The sequence below is a fragment of the Equus asinus genome, chromosome 3, assembly GCF_041296235.1.
Source record: "Equus asinus isolate D_3611 breed Donkey chromosome 3, EquAss-T2T_v2, whole genome shotgun sequence".
Lineage (NCBI taxonomy): Eukaryota > Metazoa > Chordata > Mammalia > Perissodactyla > Equidae > Equus > Equus asinus.
Window position 1 is genome coordinate 63,869,519 of NC_091792.1, and position 17,368 is coordinate 63,886,886.

General features: G+C 38.4%; 1 protein-coding gene across 1 annotated transcript in view; it reads right to left on the minus strand.

Moving 5' to 3' along the window:
* ELP3 (elongator acetyltransferase complex subunit 3) overlaps window positions 1–17,368 on the minus strand; it is a 101,778-nt gene that overhangs the window by 36,053 nt on the left and 48,357 nt on the right. Inside the window, exon 10 of the mRNA XM_014843321.3 lies at window positions 12,337–12,530. Within this exon, the coding sequence (XP_014698807.1) occupies window positions 12,337–12,530 (194 nt within the window). The remainder of the gene's footprint in view (window positions 1–12,336; window positions 12,531–17,368) is intronic.

The following is a 17,368-nucleotide window of genomic DNA, read 5'->3' on the forward strand; positions in this document are numbered from 1 at the left end:
CAACGACTCCGTCTGTATCACCTTCTCTATAACCGTTGTCAAATAGTGATTAATCTATTTCTATCATCCCTTCTACATTTATTAGTTGAGTCTGTATTGTAATGAAGAGCCTTCCCTTCTTCTCTATTTATTCATTTATTTATAAACTCATGGATTCCTATTTTATTCAGTTGTAATCTGATATTAACATTATTTATTTTGTTGCTTAAATTAAATTTGGCTAGTGGGCATGCATTCAGGAAGGCTTCTGGGTCCTTTTGACATGTCTCAATCGTTCTTTGAATATTTCCTTACTTTCTGGAACAACAAGATGTTCCAGGTTTATCTTGCATGTTTGCTGCCCTGGGATTGGCCATTTTCCAAGAAGCCCTGATTCCTTTTAGTGGTGAGTGATATTTAGAAATCAAGACACGGGCACTCACTGTGCTCATTACTACTGAGGTGTCACTGCCTCTAGACACTCTCAGTGTACACAATTAAGAAATTTATGTATGTATATTGCACTTTTTACAAATTGAAGGTTTGTGGCAACCCTGTGTCGAGCAAGTCTATCGGTACCATTTTTCCAAAGCATTTGGTCACTTTGTGTTTCTGTGTCACATTTTGGTAATTCTCACAATCCTTCAAAATTTCTCATTATTTTTATTTGTTATGGTGATCTGTGATCTTTGATATTACCATTGCAATTGTTTTGGGGCACCACAAACTACACCCATATAAGACAGTGAACTTAACTGATAAATGTGCGTGTTCTGACTTCTCCATTGGCCAGCTGTTTCCCTGTTTCTCTCACTCTCCTTAGGCCTCCCTATTCCCTGAGACACAACAATATTGAAATTAGGCCAATTAATAACCCTGCAAAGGCCTCTAAGTGTTCAAGTGAAAGGAAGAGTCACACATCTCTCACTTTAAATCAAAAGCTAGAAATGATTAAGCTTAGTGAGGAAGGCATGTTGAAAGCCGAGACAGCTCAAGAGTGAGGCCTCTTGTGCCAAACGGTTAGCCAAGCTGTGAATGCAAAGGAAAAGTTCTTGAAGGAAATTAATAATACTACTCCAGTGAACACATGAATAAGAAAGTGAAATAGTCTTGTTGCCGATATAAAGAAAGTTTTAGTGGTTTGAAGAGAAGATCAAATCAGCCACAAAATTCTCTTAAGCCAAAGCCTAATCCAGAGCAAGGCCTTAACTCTCTTCAGTTGTATGAAGGCTGAGGGAGAAGGAAGCTACAGAAGAAGTCTGAAGCTAGTAGAGGCTGGTCCATGAGGTTTAAGGAAAGAAGCCGTCTCCATAACATAAAAGTGACAGGTGAAGCAGCATGTGCTGATGGAGAAGCTGCAGCAAGTTAACCAGAGGACCTAGGTAAGATACTTCATAAAGGTGGTTACACTAAACAACTGATTTTCAATGTAGACAAAACAACCTTCTACTGGAAGAAGATGACATCTAGGACTTTCACAGCTAGAGATGAGAAGTCAATGCCTGGCTTCAAAGCTTCAAAGGACAGGCTGACTCTTGTGTTAGGGGTTAATGCAGCTGGTGACTTTAAACTGAAGTCAAAGCTCATTTACCATTCTGAAAATCCTAGAGCCCTTAAGAATTATGCCAAATCTACTCTGCCTGTGTTCTGTAAATGTACCAACAAAGCCTGGATGACAGCACATCTGTTTACAACGTGGTTTACCCAATATTTTAAGCCCACTATTGAGACCTACTGCTCAGAAAAAGATTTCTTTCAAAATATTACTGCTCATTGACAGTGTACCTGGTTACCCAGGAGCTCTGATGGAGATGTATGAGATTAATGTTGTTTTCATGCCTAACACAACATCTACTCTGTAGCCCATGGATCAAAGAGTAATTTCAAGTCCTATTATATAAGAAATACATTTTGTAAGGTCTAGCTGCCATAGATAGTGATTCCTCTGATGGATCTGGGCAAAGTAAATTGAAAAGCTTCTGGAAAGGATTCACCATTCTAAATGTCATTAGGAACATTCACAATTTATGAGAAGAGGTCAAAATATCAACATTAACAGGAATTTGGAAGAAGATGATTCCAATCCTCACAGATGACTTTGAGGGGCTCAAGACTTCAGTGGAGGAAGCAACTGCACATGCGGCAGAAATAGAAAGAGAACTAGAATTAGAGGCAGAGCCTCAAGATGTGACTGAATTGCTGCCATCTCATAACAAAACTTTAACAGACAAGGAGTTGCTTCTTATGGGTAAGCAATGAAAGTAGTTTCTTGAGATGGAATCTGCTCCTGGTGAAGATGTGAAGACTACTGAAATGACAACAAAGGATTCAGAATATTACATAAACTTCGTGGATAAAGCAGCAGCAGGATTTGAGAGGAGTGACTCCAATTTTGAAAGACGTTCTACTGTAGGTAATATGCTGTTAAACGACATTGCATACTACAGAGAAACTGTTTGTGAACGGAAGTCAATCGATGCAGCAAAACTGTACTGCTGTCTTATTTTAAGAAATTGCCACAGCCACCCCAACCTTTAGCAACCACTACCAGGACCAGTCAGCAGCCATCAACACTGAGGTAAGACCCTCCATCAGCAAAAACGTTTTGACTCGCTGAAGGCTCAGATGACGGTTAGCATTTTTTTTAGCAATAAAGTATTTTTAAAGTAAGGTAGGTAAATTATTTTTTTAGACATAATGCTACTGCATACTTACTTCTACAGTATAGTATAAAAATAACTTTTATAGGGGCTGACCCCGTGGCCGAGTGGTTAAGTTTTCACGCTCCACTTCGGCGGCCCAGGGTTTCGCTGGTTTGGATCCTGGGCGCGGACATGGCACCGCTCGTCAGGCCATGCTGAGGCAGCGTCCCACATGCCACGACTAGAAGGACCCACAGCTAAAATATACAACTATGTACTGGGGAGATTTGGGGAGAAAACACAGAAAAAAAAAAAAGATTGGCAACAGTTGTTAGCTCAGGTGCCAATCTTAAAAAAAACAAACAACTTTTATATGCACTTGGAAACCAAAAAATGTGTGTGACTTGCTTTATTGCAGTGGTCTGGAATAGAACTTACAATATCACCAAGGTATGCCTATATATATATTTGTATTCATATTTACATGCACATAAACATGTATCTATAACTATTTCTATATACAAATTAAAAAACCCAAGAGTTCATGCTGATAATTACAATTCTAATCTGGTGCCTCAATGTTCTTTTCAGCTTTCCTCCTTTCATATTTGTCAATCCTTTCAGACAGTGAGAAATCTGGCCCTCTTATCTTTAGTATGGTTACGTATTTGCTAGATCAAATAATTTATTTGTTCAATGTAAGCAATGTCCCAGCTACTCTAGCAGCCACCTCTATACTCTCTGCCCTTGCTCTCCATTACTTCAGATGCAAAGGATGCTGCTATCAATGCCTCCATGGCACTGCCTCCACAGTGACGGCAAGTAGAAATGGGAAGAGAAAGGTAGATGGGCACTATGAATACTATTAATAATGAACCAGTACTTTCAAAAGCCACTAAAATTTTCAGTAGAAGTAAACCCTCTGAGGAATAGGTTTTATCATATAGTGTTGTTAAGCAGAACTTTATGATAGAAAGCAAGCCAGAATTACCAGTAAAGCTGGCTAATAATTTGTGGGGCCTAGTGCAAAATGAGAACAAGGGGCCTCTTGATAAAAAATATTAATAATTCAAAGATGGCGAGAGCAGAGCATTAGGCCAAGTGCAAGGCCCTCTGAGACCATACAGGTCACAAGTCCCTGAAGCTGGCCCTGATTACTGCAAAGCACAAGTCAGTGAGGACCCGGTAACACAGGGCTTTATAATGATGCTGACACAGTTCACAGATGTCCTTAAATTTATGTCTGTCACTACAAAAATGCAACACGGCTTTAATGGTCTTTGGCAGTGACATGCCTGGAGTATAACAGATTGGAGTTCTTGCTCACTGAGGAGTAGAAACGTGGCAATCTCCACTTTCAGTGATAAAGTCTTTTTCACTGAAAATGAAGGGAGATAATTCTATATATGCTGAGCATCTTCTATGTGTTAAGTAGTGTATTGAGCAATCTGTAATATATAAAGATAAACAGACACTGTTGCAGTCTTCTAGGAGTTCAAAACCCAGGTGAGATTACTGACCATCTGAACTTGCTACATCCATCTGGGTAGGAGTTAAAATTATTTTTAGGTCTTTCATTTCGTTTCACTCTAGTTTCACTTTCTTGGCTTGAAATTACATTCAAGAATACTCACTTTCTATTTCAACAGGTAAGCATTTCAAGCCGAGAGGTGCTAATATTTGCAATTTGCTCATCAAAAACCTTTCAAAGTGATGTCTAGAGCTTTTTTGGTCTGAATTTCTCACGCTTCAGAAGCATGTTTTGGTTGCAAATTGGTATTCCTATTCGAATGCTTCACAGTGATTTAAATATCACACGCAGGCAGACAGCTGTCAAATAGCCTGCGGGCAGCAGCAGTTTAATGTGGCTCCATCATGTGTCTGGACAGAATTTTACATTTAATTACTGACTGCACCCTTCAGGGCTGCAACACAGAATCACCTATTAGGATGCTGCTTCATAAAGACACCCAGGAAGATGTTATTGACTCAACTGTCATGAAATTAGAAGTGTAAATTAGTTAAGAAAAAAAGGGGGGGGTGCAGTGGGGAAATGGCCAATTAAAAATATCAAGTAACCTGTTAGTAAAATATACTATTGAAAAAAGACAAGTGTAAAACATTGTATTTTCACTCAAAATATCTTTCCTCCTACTTTCCTTCCTTTGTTCCTCCCTTCTGACACCTGTCTAAAAAGTAATTCCTAGAATCCTCTTCTCCGCGTATGAGTTTAGATTCACTAGTCAACACTATGCATATTGCCTGTAGTTGGCAGGAGCTGTCACTAGGTGAACCTACATAAAATAGCCAGATTTCCTGAAGGCACAGAACACAGACACATATGATTTTCCTTTATTATGATTTAAAACAAAAATAAACAAACTGTAAATATTAAAATCACTTGGATTAAACACTCTGGGAGGAGGCTTTTCGCCTTTGCCAATGTTTCCTTCTAGCAAGACATAACTGACTGCTTCCAAATTAAGGAAAGTAAGGTGCTTCACTGCATTCTTAGACTAGTTTCAGTTTTCTACATTCTCAGAATTGCTCTAAAAGTTTAAAACTGAAGATAGAAGAAACATGCAGAGTCAAAACCCAGTGATTCTCCTTTCCCAAATCAGAAGATTTCTCAGCCCCTTAACACTGTCTAAACACCCAGTCTTCTCTTGTGCACGTTTGTATATAATGCTTGAGTTACCCATTAACACTTTCCTTAGCACTTTTATTTCAAAATTATACAATCTAGCTCTTGATACAAGTTGCTTTCTAGAAGTCTAGATATAACAAATTCTAGATGTATCTGAATATAACTTTAAAACAGCAGTAAATGAGATACAACGTTTTAAAACAGAGATATGAAGCTGTTTTACCAGAACACAGTATCAAATTGTTATTAAGTGTGCTATGCGAACATGGACACGGCTTTCTGTTCCCCTAGTCTCCTTATTTGTCCACGAAAGAGGAGATAATTCAAAAGGCCTCTGACAGGTAAAGGTAAAATTTATTAGTTTTTTTTGAGCTATTTCAATAAAAAGTACCATCTCCTTTATGACCCAAATTCCATGACTGGCCAGTTATATATAAACAGACAACTGATATAAGAAAAAACAAAACAATAATCATTTACATGGAAACAATGTTAATCCTCACTAATAACTAGTAAAATGCAAATTAATATCCCTAGGTAAATAAAATAAAAAATACAAGCATCCAATTCTATAGAGGTGATAAAACCAGCAAATATTTACTCTAAATTGGTATAATCTATTTGGAAAACCATATCAATATACATAGCAAAAACTATAACATTCACTTAGACTCCCCTTGTTCCAGAAAATATATTAATAATAATAATAATTAAAAAGATGCTTGGACCCTTATCAGGAGTAACCCTTCTCCTAGATTATATGAATCCAACAGATTATTTCAACAGAAGTAAAAAGTTCTACATACATGGATTTTAGCTGTAGTGGAGGCCAGGATAATGATCAACCAAAAAAAAAAAGTAAAGAATAGTTTACTGAGTAAGACAAATTAAAATGCTAGACTACTATGCTGCCATTAAAATTATAATTGAAGATTATTCTAAGTTTTTACCAAGAAATGTAATGCAAAAATGCAAGAACATATTTGCCAATATATAAAATGTACTGTTGTGTAAAGATGCATCCCAATTATACAAGGAAATTCTTGGAAAAATAATCTAAGCCTGTTATTAATAGATATATTGAAAGCGATTTTAAAGTAGCTTTATAGAGAAAATATTTTATTCATGTAAATATATTACTATATGGCTGGAAATTAAGAAGAAAATAAAAGTTCTGGATAATTAGTAATATTCTATAAATTCTGTTGGAAAAATGTACAAAATCACATGATCAAACAGAAATGTACTGGGATCAACTTGTACACAGCAGAAACCCATCATACCCTATACCTCTCAGCACTGCAAAGGCCGCGTCGAGAATTTCAGTGATTACTGATAACAAAAAGCAAGTCAATATAAAGTAAATGAGTCATTTTTTTATGCAGTATATACAAAGAAAATATGTAAATATAAAAGGGGTAAAAAGCAAGCAGCAAAATATAATAAATCTGAATGAATTCCTACGCAAGTAGCCACAGTAATAGTTCATCAGTGTTCAATGCAAAACATAAAGTAACATAAAATATTTGAAGGAATTCTGCCCATGCTTATAGAAAAACAAATGCTTTATCGAACGTCAGTCCACAGTAAGCTACATTAAAAAAACAGAATTCTAATGGAAACTTCTATAACAATATCATAGGTATATTAAAAACATAAAAATATAAAAATAAAATAAAATGGAAAATACCATAAAGACTTGAATCTTTATACTAAAAAACCTAGAAAACAATCACATTCAAAGTTAAGAAAATTATCAGTCTCAAAGCATGAAAATCAGACATCACAGCTAGACTCCAGACGACTCCCTCCACCAAAGACATTTACTGTGTTAGGAACTGAGTCATCACTGTCTTCAAACAACAAACTGTCCTCAGACTCACTGAGGACATTACTAACTCCACATTTTTAAAGAGATTTTACCTCATTTTACAGTATTCCATTAAGTTTTAATTCACTCACACATTTATAAAGTAATAGAGCGTCACTTGAACATCGTAAGCCTTCATCCACCTGTATCATTTGTCCCACGTCAACCCTTTAAGTGTTGTACTGATAGAGAACTATAACTGACAGGTTGGCCTCCTGGAATTAGAGCTGGAGGGCTCTTCCATGGCCAGTTCTCCAGAGAGAGCTGAAATGCGGTCATGATAAGAGAACTGAGAACAGGGAGCTTTCTTTAATCAGCCTCATGTTCGATATCCATATCATGCCTTTCTCGTATATGTTCAGGTTGTATTATATACATATTCTTAATTCTTCCTGGCATGACTCCTTTATAATTTTCCTACAGAGACTATATTGGCTGCTCTTGTTTTCTTGAAGGTTTTATTTTCTCGGTGGTAGGCCAAGATAATGTCCTACAGTGATATTTCACAAAGTCCAGAAAATTAAGCTTTTAATGTTATAGCAATGTCTCTGTTGCTTTTGACTCACTGGTTACAGCAGTAAGAAATTTAAAGCTGAAAACGAAGGGGGTAAATGCAAATTCTTCATCTGACTGCCTGCGTGCTCTATGCCTTGTTACTTTTGGTAAGAAAACTATGGTATCTACAGCTGTAAAATTTCTATCTATTCTGTGATATTTGTTGCCATGCTTTGCTGCTGGGAAATATCTTCACTATTCTCTGGTTGCCCTGTAGTCTAAGTGCCTGACATTAAGCTTTTTGATTGTAGTATAAGTGCTTGACATTATGTTTTTTGTGTGTGTGAGGAAGATTTGCCCTGAGCTAACATCTGTGCCAATCTTCCTCTATTTTGTACGTGGGATGCCTCCACAGCTTGGCTGATGAGTGGAGTAGGTGTATGCCTGGGACCCAAACCCATGAACCCAGGCCGCTGAAACAAAGCATGTGGAACTTTAACCACTCAGCCACGGGGCTGGCCCATTGACGTTACCTTTTTGACTACTGAGGCATCCATTTCAAAACACACTCATCCTAAATAAACATATTGCCAGCTGTATGACACAGCTACAAACAAAACAGCCAGATAAGGAATTAGGCTGCTCCACCAATGAAGGTCCCTCTTTCAGAAAGCCCTTGGTAACCTAGATAATTGACCATTTGAATGACCCTATTTCTCCCTCCCTGCACCCTAATTCCCATTCTTATGCTTTAAATTAGCCAATAAAGAGTGAACCCACGAAACCCTAGACACTCCACCCTTGGATCCTAATAAAAGCAGAACCTCAGGTTCATATCCCTCACCCTTGCCATGTGCCCTCGGGGCTTGCTGGGTACCCTCCAAGACCTGTGAGTAATAAATCTTGTTCCTCAACCTTCCCTGAAGGTTTTTGCTGAAGTGCATCCTGCAATCATAATAAGAAGCCTAACAGCCAGTCCAGCCACAACATTGGCCCTGTGGGGGAAATGTCTGGGGGGATCTCTAGCAGTAGTGCCTCAGGCATTCCTAGCTGACAGCATCACTATCAACAGGTTGAGACCAACACAACAGTGATATTTGTTGCCAGGCTTTGCTGCTGGGGAGCAGTATCTTTACTGTTCTCTGGTTGCCCAAGTCATTGCATTTCACAAAGCAAATGATCTTTTTCTTTTGTCTTTGTTAATACTACTTATTACATCTTTCTTTTCTACTGTATTAATTTAAATTTTTTGAAATAATCTCAAAGTTACAGAAAAGTCCCAAGTGCAATACAAATAATTATTTTCCTGAACTCTCTGAAAGTAAATTGGAAACAAGATGTCCCAACAGCCCCAGGATACTTTACTTCCTACAATAAGGATATTCTCTAACATAACCATAAAACAACCATCAGAATCAGGAAATTAACACTGATGCTTTACTATTGTCTAATCCTAGACTCCATTCCAGCTTCACCAGTAATGTCCTTTCTAGCAGAAGGAGCCAGTCAGAACCTTGTGTCGTGTTTAGTTGTCATGTCTCTTTCATCTCCTCCAAAATGGAACTCTTTCCTTTGTGGGGGCCTGGAATTGGCCACCCCAAGATATGTCTCTTTGGCATGAGGATTATTTGGGGTTGGTTACTCTTAATAAACTGGGACAGGGAAGGAGGCTCTGAGGAGTGTAACCTGCTTGCCCTTTGTTAGGAGACATTTACATTGTAAAGGAAATCTCCATCTGTAAAGTTGTCTCCCTCTCTGTACCAGGAAGAAGGGGGGAAACTCCTATCAATACAGAATCCAAGGACTTAAATCTGCATAATAATCTTATTCCTGTTTATTGTGCTTGTCTGGTAACCTCCTGTAACTGACTCCCTCCACCCCCAACATCCTCCTTTGTCTTTAGCTGGATATGATATTTAAGGTGGGGGCTTCAGCCATTTTGGTGAGTTGCTCAGCTTGCCTGAGCCTCTCCCATGTATACGTTCTAAAGCTTTGTTTAATTTTCTCCTGCTATTCTGTCTCATGTGAATTTAATTCATTCTCCGGCCAGACGGACCCAGAGAGGGTAGAGGAACTGTCTTCCTCCCCTACACCTTGATCCTCATACTTTTGAAGATTACAGGCCAGTTACTTTTTAGAATGTTCCTCAGTTTGGGTTTGTCTGATGTTTCCTCATGATCAGATTCAGATTATGGAGTTTTGGTTGAGTAACACAGAAGTGATGCTGTGTTTTCAACACATACTGTGAGGTGGCACAAAACTGTGATTTGTACTATTACTGATGATACTCACTTTGATCAGCTGCTAGGCTTCTTCATGGTGAAGTTACTCTTTTCCACCTTGTAATTAATAAGTATATTGTGGGGAGGTACTTTGAAACAATGTACAGTCAATTCTCATTATTTGCGGTAGTTAAGTTGTACAAAGTTGCCGCAAACACTGAACTGGTAAATATTAAAACACTGCTCCTAGGGAAAATACGGGGTTAGGTTCCCGTGAGCCTCTGGTCACAATATTTTCATCAACTGATCAATACATAACCTTGTTTCACATGTGTTTCTGTTTAAGGACACTGTTTATACATACCATTGATTCATTAACATTGAACTCATGGGCAACAGTGCTATAACTCAAGCCTGAATGAAGCTTATCTAACACATGTATTTTCTCCATAAGGCACACTATAGCCTTCTTGCATGTAGGAACACTACACAAAACTTCAGTATTATGCTTAAGGGCCAGTTTAAACAGTGAAATCACCAACAAACAGCACAAGAATGCAAAAAAAACCATGGCATTAAATAGACTGTGAAAAAGACACACATTATATTTACTACATTTACAATTATTTCATATCTACCTATATGTTGAAAACCACGAGTTTACACCAATATCTCCTATTCCAAAACAATAGAGGGTACACTCTAATTTTCTCCATTTTCACATTTGTAATTCCCTTTTCAGATAACAAAAAAGCTAGCTCCCATTATCCTTAATATTATCTACTTATTAGATCAACCCCTTGCAAGTAACCAATCTTTTGTTGCTGCCCTCCTCTGTACACCTGCTGAGAGACATCCTCCTCACCCTGCTCAGCTCTGACATCCTGTGCCAGATGAGCCCTCTGCAAGAATGCCCTTTTTACCACATTCAGGCTGCAATACCCTGCACCACACCACTGCGTCCTCCACCAAGAACAACCTTCTCACCCTGCACTGGGCCCTTTGGCTCCCTACTTCTTCTGCACAGAGGCCTGCATTGTTCAGCACCTCCTAATGTCTTTTGGACTGAATTGTTCAGAAGAGTTGAAAAAGAAGGGGAAGGACAGTGCAAACAACTGAATTTTCTATTCAGTATCTCCTTAGTATTTTTAAGTGTATTTTAAAAAATAGAGATCATATAGGCCCAACTGAAGGGCCAATACAGTTGGCCCTCCATATCCATGGGTTCCATATTCATGGAGTCAACCAAGTACAGATGAAAAGGCCTACGATGGTGGCATCTGTCCTGAACACGTGCAGACTTTTTTTCTTGTCACTATTCCCTAAACAACAGAGTATAACAACTAGTTACATAGCATTTACATTGTATTAGGTATTTTAAGTAAGTAGATATGATTTAAAGTATATGGGAAGATGTATGTAGATTTTATGCAAATACTATGCCATTTTAAATAGGGGCCTCAGCATCCTTAGAGTTTGGTATCTGCAGGGGGTCCTGGAGCCAATCCCCTGTGGATATCAAGGGATAACTAATTTAAAAATTTTAAGAAATCAATACGTTATAGCAGAAGTACAGTGTAAACATCCTTCGGCCTTTAAGCAAATTCATTATTTTATATCCTTGATAATTTTGTTTTAGTTGATAATTCTGCTTGTTTTCAGTACTCACTGTTTTACATTATTAGTAACACAATTTTTGTGCTCAGTGGAGTACTAGTCACAGCAGTTGATTGTACATGCATTTGCTAGTCACATTTTGCTCTTCTATTTGTAATACTGGAATCAGGGCAGTTTCTGGTAGAGTGGTGGAAATGTGCCTTAATGGCCAGCAAATACAGGAATTGCTTTGTTAGGATTATAGATAGATAGGTAAGTTTTTGGCTTTTGAAATTTTCCTTCACTGTTATGTTATGTTTCTAGTTAAAAAAAGATGAAAGGCCCAGGGCTGCAAATGACATCTTAGTTTCTTTCCTAGGAAAAAGACAGTTAAGATGATTTCCTTCATGCTATCAGGAATATGTCACACTTTCTCCAAATTTACATTAATATCTATAAAGAATGATTACTGCTACTCTCTTTTTTCTTCACCAGCTCTGCAACAGTAGGACACATGGCTACACTTTCTCCTCCCTCTCTCACTACTGTGTCTAGATTGAAGTAGACCAGGAAAAGGAAATCCTGATGTAGGATCATAAGCTCCTGGAACTAAGCACCACACCCATTTACCACCATCACTCCATTTCCTGGCTCACAAATGAATGGCAAGATAAATACTTGAATAAATATGATACTGGCAAAGTGGCTTGGACACGTTGTCTTTTCACTTCCATCCCTCTCTATTTACACAGAGAATGCCAGGTGTCCTATTTTTAATTAAAAAAAATTCAAACCCCTCAATATGAAATCAGACTATTCTTTTTAAGCATTCTAAATAGACAGACTAGTCACTGATTATTTCTGGCATAAAAGACAACACACTACCTCTGCACTCGGTACACTCGAGTCCATGGAGGCACAAGGGCAAGGATCCGAGCCACCAACTCGATCAAGTCACTAGGAGAATAACTCTTGTATCTTCCTGATTTCCAAAGCTCATAAAGCCCCGTTCCACGAATCACCAGGGTAGGGTACAGTTTCAAACCATCAGGACGAAAAGCAGGGTTCTCAAAAAACTCCTGTGAATAGAGAACAGAAAATTACTTCTCCATCACTTATGTAGAGATTACCCATGGGGAAGTTTCAATGCTGGGCCAGCTTCTCTCACATAACTACATGGTACTTAGGCTGCCTTTGGTTTCCTCCATCAAGGGAGGGGATGCAGACAGAACAGAAACTCACTGTCTTTACAGCCTCACTGGAGCAAAGCATGTGTGTGCTGGGTTACAAAGCCCTCGCTAATCGAGCCCCTACTGCTGCAATCTCATCTCACATCACCCTCACCACCTTGCCTCTCTGCCTTTGCGAAGGCAATTTCCTCTGCCGGGGAAGTTTGTCAATTTTTCTTCATCTAGCTAATCTTCAGGTCTCAGCTCGATTGCCAATTCTTCAGAGAGGCCTTCCTGACCTTCAAACAAAAGTTACTTCACTTAAAAAAAAAAAATCCTATTGAATTATATATTACTGCTTTCTTATCATCATACTGACAATTTATTCAACAAATGCCTTCACCTCTAGGCTGTATCCTCCCTTTTAATAATGGAATATATTTAATTGTTTAAACTTTTAAGAAGTTGTGACAGAGATTATCATTCGGCCTGTAAAACCTAAAACATTTACTATACGGCCCTCTGGAGAAAACGTATGTCCATCTCTGGATATGACCATTTTGTCCTCAGGCCAACTGGCAGTGTTCCTAACCCAGGATATACACGTGGCCCATTTGTTATCTTGACACTGAGCAATACATCTAATTCATCTACTTTGACACAGTCATTTCCTGTACTCTATCACCCCAGCTGGCTGCCTTATTTCTTTATTTGGGATGCAGCAAGGAGTCACCAGGGGTTCTCCTTTCCATGATTTTGCACTGCTAGTTTGCTCTTATCTTGCTTTTGCATGATACGTGATAGAGGAATGAAGGGGGCTCATCCAGTTTCCTCTAACCCCCATTCTGGCATTAGTACCCATACGCCAGCAGTACTATATTTTATGAACTGTAAAAATGCTTTTTATCTTGTGCTACATTGTTCTTGCAGAGCTTTCCATTGTTTAACTTGCTTTTCAAAGAAATGTAACTGTAGGCTTTTCGATCACTCTCACTGATTTCTGTCATATTCTTAAATGTTGTATTGTTCGTGCACCATTTGGTTTTAGGGATATTCTTCTATAATTGCGTGTAATTTTCCCTGTAATATTTACATATTGAAGATTCATCAGATCTTTAAAATATATATTCTATAGCCATCCACAAAGAGCATGTATGCAAGTTATTCTCTACCTAGTTTGAATCCACATTGGAACATACGATTTCAGAAAAGTACTTCTGGTCCTTGTATAATAAACTTAGGAGACATATAGGCTGATGTACCCCTTTCATAACAATGATGATAGATGGAAGTGGTTCTGGACTTCTGGGTAAACACGGAGAATTCAAATGTGTTTATTTCTGTTCCCTCCAACATCACACTAAAATAACAGGAAATAGTTTTTTAAAAAGTATAAACCAGAAGAACAAGGAGAACATCAGAGGAGATAAGAGAGGGACAAGTGATTGCAATAAATATTTGGAGGACAGAAAATGGAGGGGGGATTGGTAAATGACTTTGCAAGTGAAGAAAACCGCAAACAAAGTATCTGTAAAAGGGGATACCAAGGAAAGGCCAGCTCAGTCCCTCCAAAGTCCCAGAAAGGCTCACGGATCACAAGCACCAGGAACTGAGCAGGATGGAAGAGAGCACTGGATCAAAGTCTGTACAGAGAAGGATTCATCCCTTATTCCTCTGCCTTTGCTACAGGCGGCCAGCTGCCTGTTTGTTTCCTGGAGAACCTGGAAAGCTGCTAGACTCTAAGAAAGGCCTGTGAGATCAGGCTGAAAACAGGAAGATTAAGTGAAAGCCAGCACACTGACTGGTGAACTCCCTGTCCTGCTCCTCGGACACCAGCAGCCAATTTTCTGTGACCTATGCACACCACCCACCCCCAAGCAGGAAGCTGGAGAGGTCATCTCTGGATTAATCAAAGGGCCCTAAACAAGAGTTTAAGATACTGACATTTGGGAATCCCCTAAAGAAAGGAGGGCTGATTATATGAACATCCTTCAGTAAGGCACAACAGCTGCTAGACACAGAGAGCTTGCAATCTGTTTTTTCAGTCCCTCACTTTTAAAGTATGACCATTTGGCTAAGGATCACCAGAAAAGCGAGGAAAGCCTAGAAGATGAATGGCAGATCAAAACAAAAAGAAGAAAGGGAACTTGGAGGAAAGAGGAAAACAAAACAACAACAACAAAAAACCAACTATAATTAATTCCTTCAGACGGATAAGAAAAAAATATATTACATTCATAAAACAAGAACAGAATGCTGGAGAAAATTGGACAACCAGAATATAAGAAAAAACTCTTGGAAATTAAAACTATAACCAAAATAAAAGCATTTAATAGAACGGTTGAAAGATAAACGTGAGAAAGTAATAAGCAGCAAAAGACAAATAGATGAAAAATAGAAAAGATAAGAATATTGGATGATCAACCTGGGAGATCCAACATTTGTTTAACAGAAGTTTTAGAAACAGAACATAGAAAATAAAAGGGGAAAAATTATCCAGTAGTATAAAAAAATTTCCCAGATGACAGGGTCCTTCAATATCTAGCACAATTAGTTAAAAAAACTCTTGCCAAGATGTACCGCTGTGAAATTTCACAACATATGGGATAAAGAGAATTTCCTAAAATATTCCAGAGTGAAAAAAACCCAGGTTATCTATATCATAGGATTAAGGAATAAGGCACACAGGATTAGGAAAAAAAACGATACTGTGCTCCTTAAGAGCAGTGCTAAAAGCTACAAGACAATGGTGCAACCTTAGAAACATCTGAGGGAAAACGACTTTATAGAATTCTCTAAGTGTGAAGGTAGCATAGAGACATTTTTGAGCATGCAAAAGGCTTGCTTCCCATGATGAATCCTTTCCTAGGAAACTGCTAGAGAATGTGTTTTAGTAAAGGAATAAACCAATAAAAGAGATTAACTTGGGATCCAGAAAACAAAGGATCCAATCCAGGAGAGTAGTGAAAAGCAGTTCCCAAGGAGGATACCTGTGAGCTAGGCAAAGACTGCCAGTCCCACTTGGAGCTGTAAGACAGGACCTCCAGGCGTTATGTCTCCGGCCGAAAAAAGGAACTGATAGAGTATTCGCTAAGTTAGGCCATTGACAGACAGGATTCAACATTGAGAGGGAACATTTGAAAGTTACAGGTACACAGAAAACTAAGCAAATAAAAAAATAAGACAATTGTTAACTCTAGAAAAACAAAGGATTATTCAAGAAAAGAATTAAGTGTAGTATATTACTTGGCTCCATGTGAATAATAATTTATATAAAAATTATAATGTAGACATTGACTACTAAAATAACTAAAATACTAATATAACAATATTGGGAGAATGAGAGGAGTGTATAAAAGAATTAACTCTTCAACTACCCTAACAGTAAGACAAGTGACTCTGTGTAGAACTGATAGGAAAAAGGAATCCCAGCAGAGTAGTAAGAAATATAGAGGTAAATAGCAGGAAGAAACTCCCAGCTACAACTGAAAGTGGCAGAAGACTACTGTGTTTTGATATTGGATTTTCAAATATTATTTGATAATGATTTTAATTATTTAATAACTTTTACATTATAAAGATAAAAAAAGTTAATTTAATAAACATCATTGTGGTGGCAAGGTGAATGATATATTAGAAGGGAACACGGCTGGTGGCAGTGTGACTTAGTTGAGAAGCTGTTTAGCTGTGCAGGTGAGCTGATGGAGCCATGAACTAAAGCTGTGGCAGTGAGGATGTGGAGGAGGTGACAGCTTTGAAAGATATTCAGAGGGGGTGACTGACAGACTTCTTGTTGGATTAGATTCAGGATATGAGGGAACAGCAACAGCAGCAGTGGCAAAGATGTACTGGGTACTCACTATGTGCCAAGCATTTTTCTAAGTGAGTTGCACATGTTATCTCAACTAATCTTCATAACAGGTAGCTTCTATAATTAGCCTCATTTTAGAGATGAGGAAACTGAGGAACAAAGCAGTTGAACAATTTGCTAGTAAGTGGTGGGACCAGGATTCAAACTAGGCGCAGCCTGGCTCCAGAGTCCAAATATTTTCTACTTCCTCTTGAATGACTCCTAAATTTCTGGCTCGGTAGATTATGTGGATGATGGCACCACCAAGTATGACAGGAGAGTATAAGAGGAAGAGGCCACTGGGGGAAAGGATAAATATGTCCATATTTGGTGTATTTAGTTCGAAGTACATGTAAGACATCTGGTGCTAGTTGAAGAGTATTAAGTAATTGATCTTAGGAGCCTAAGGATTAAGGCTGGAGAGCACACGAGAGTCACTGAAGGGTAAGTGGTACACTTACAACAACAGAAGAAAGGCAAGCATATAGAAGAGAGCAAAAGACAGAAGCCACATTGAAGTGGTGGGAAGGAAAAAGAGACTGAGCAGAAAAGAAATGGTCCTGGAGATAAAAAGAGAAGCAGGGGGCAGTAGAGTCGCTAAAGCCAGGGAGATGAGAATTTCAAAATGGAGACCATCTTTAACAACAACAATGCTAAGAATGAATAACATGACAGCAGAGAAGTATCCTTTGGATTTGGAGATTAGGAAGTACTTTACAACATTTTGAGAGAAGAGCTTCAGTGAAGGGTGGATGCCAAACTGCAGTGGATTCGAGGAATGAACAGGAGAAGAAAGCAGACCCTGGAGCATTTGTAAAATGACATGGGTACACTCAAGGAAAAGGAAGGCAGGGTACTGACTGCTGTTTTTCACTGTAGACCTTATAGTAGAATTTGA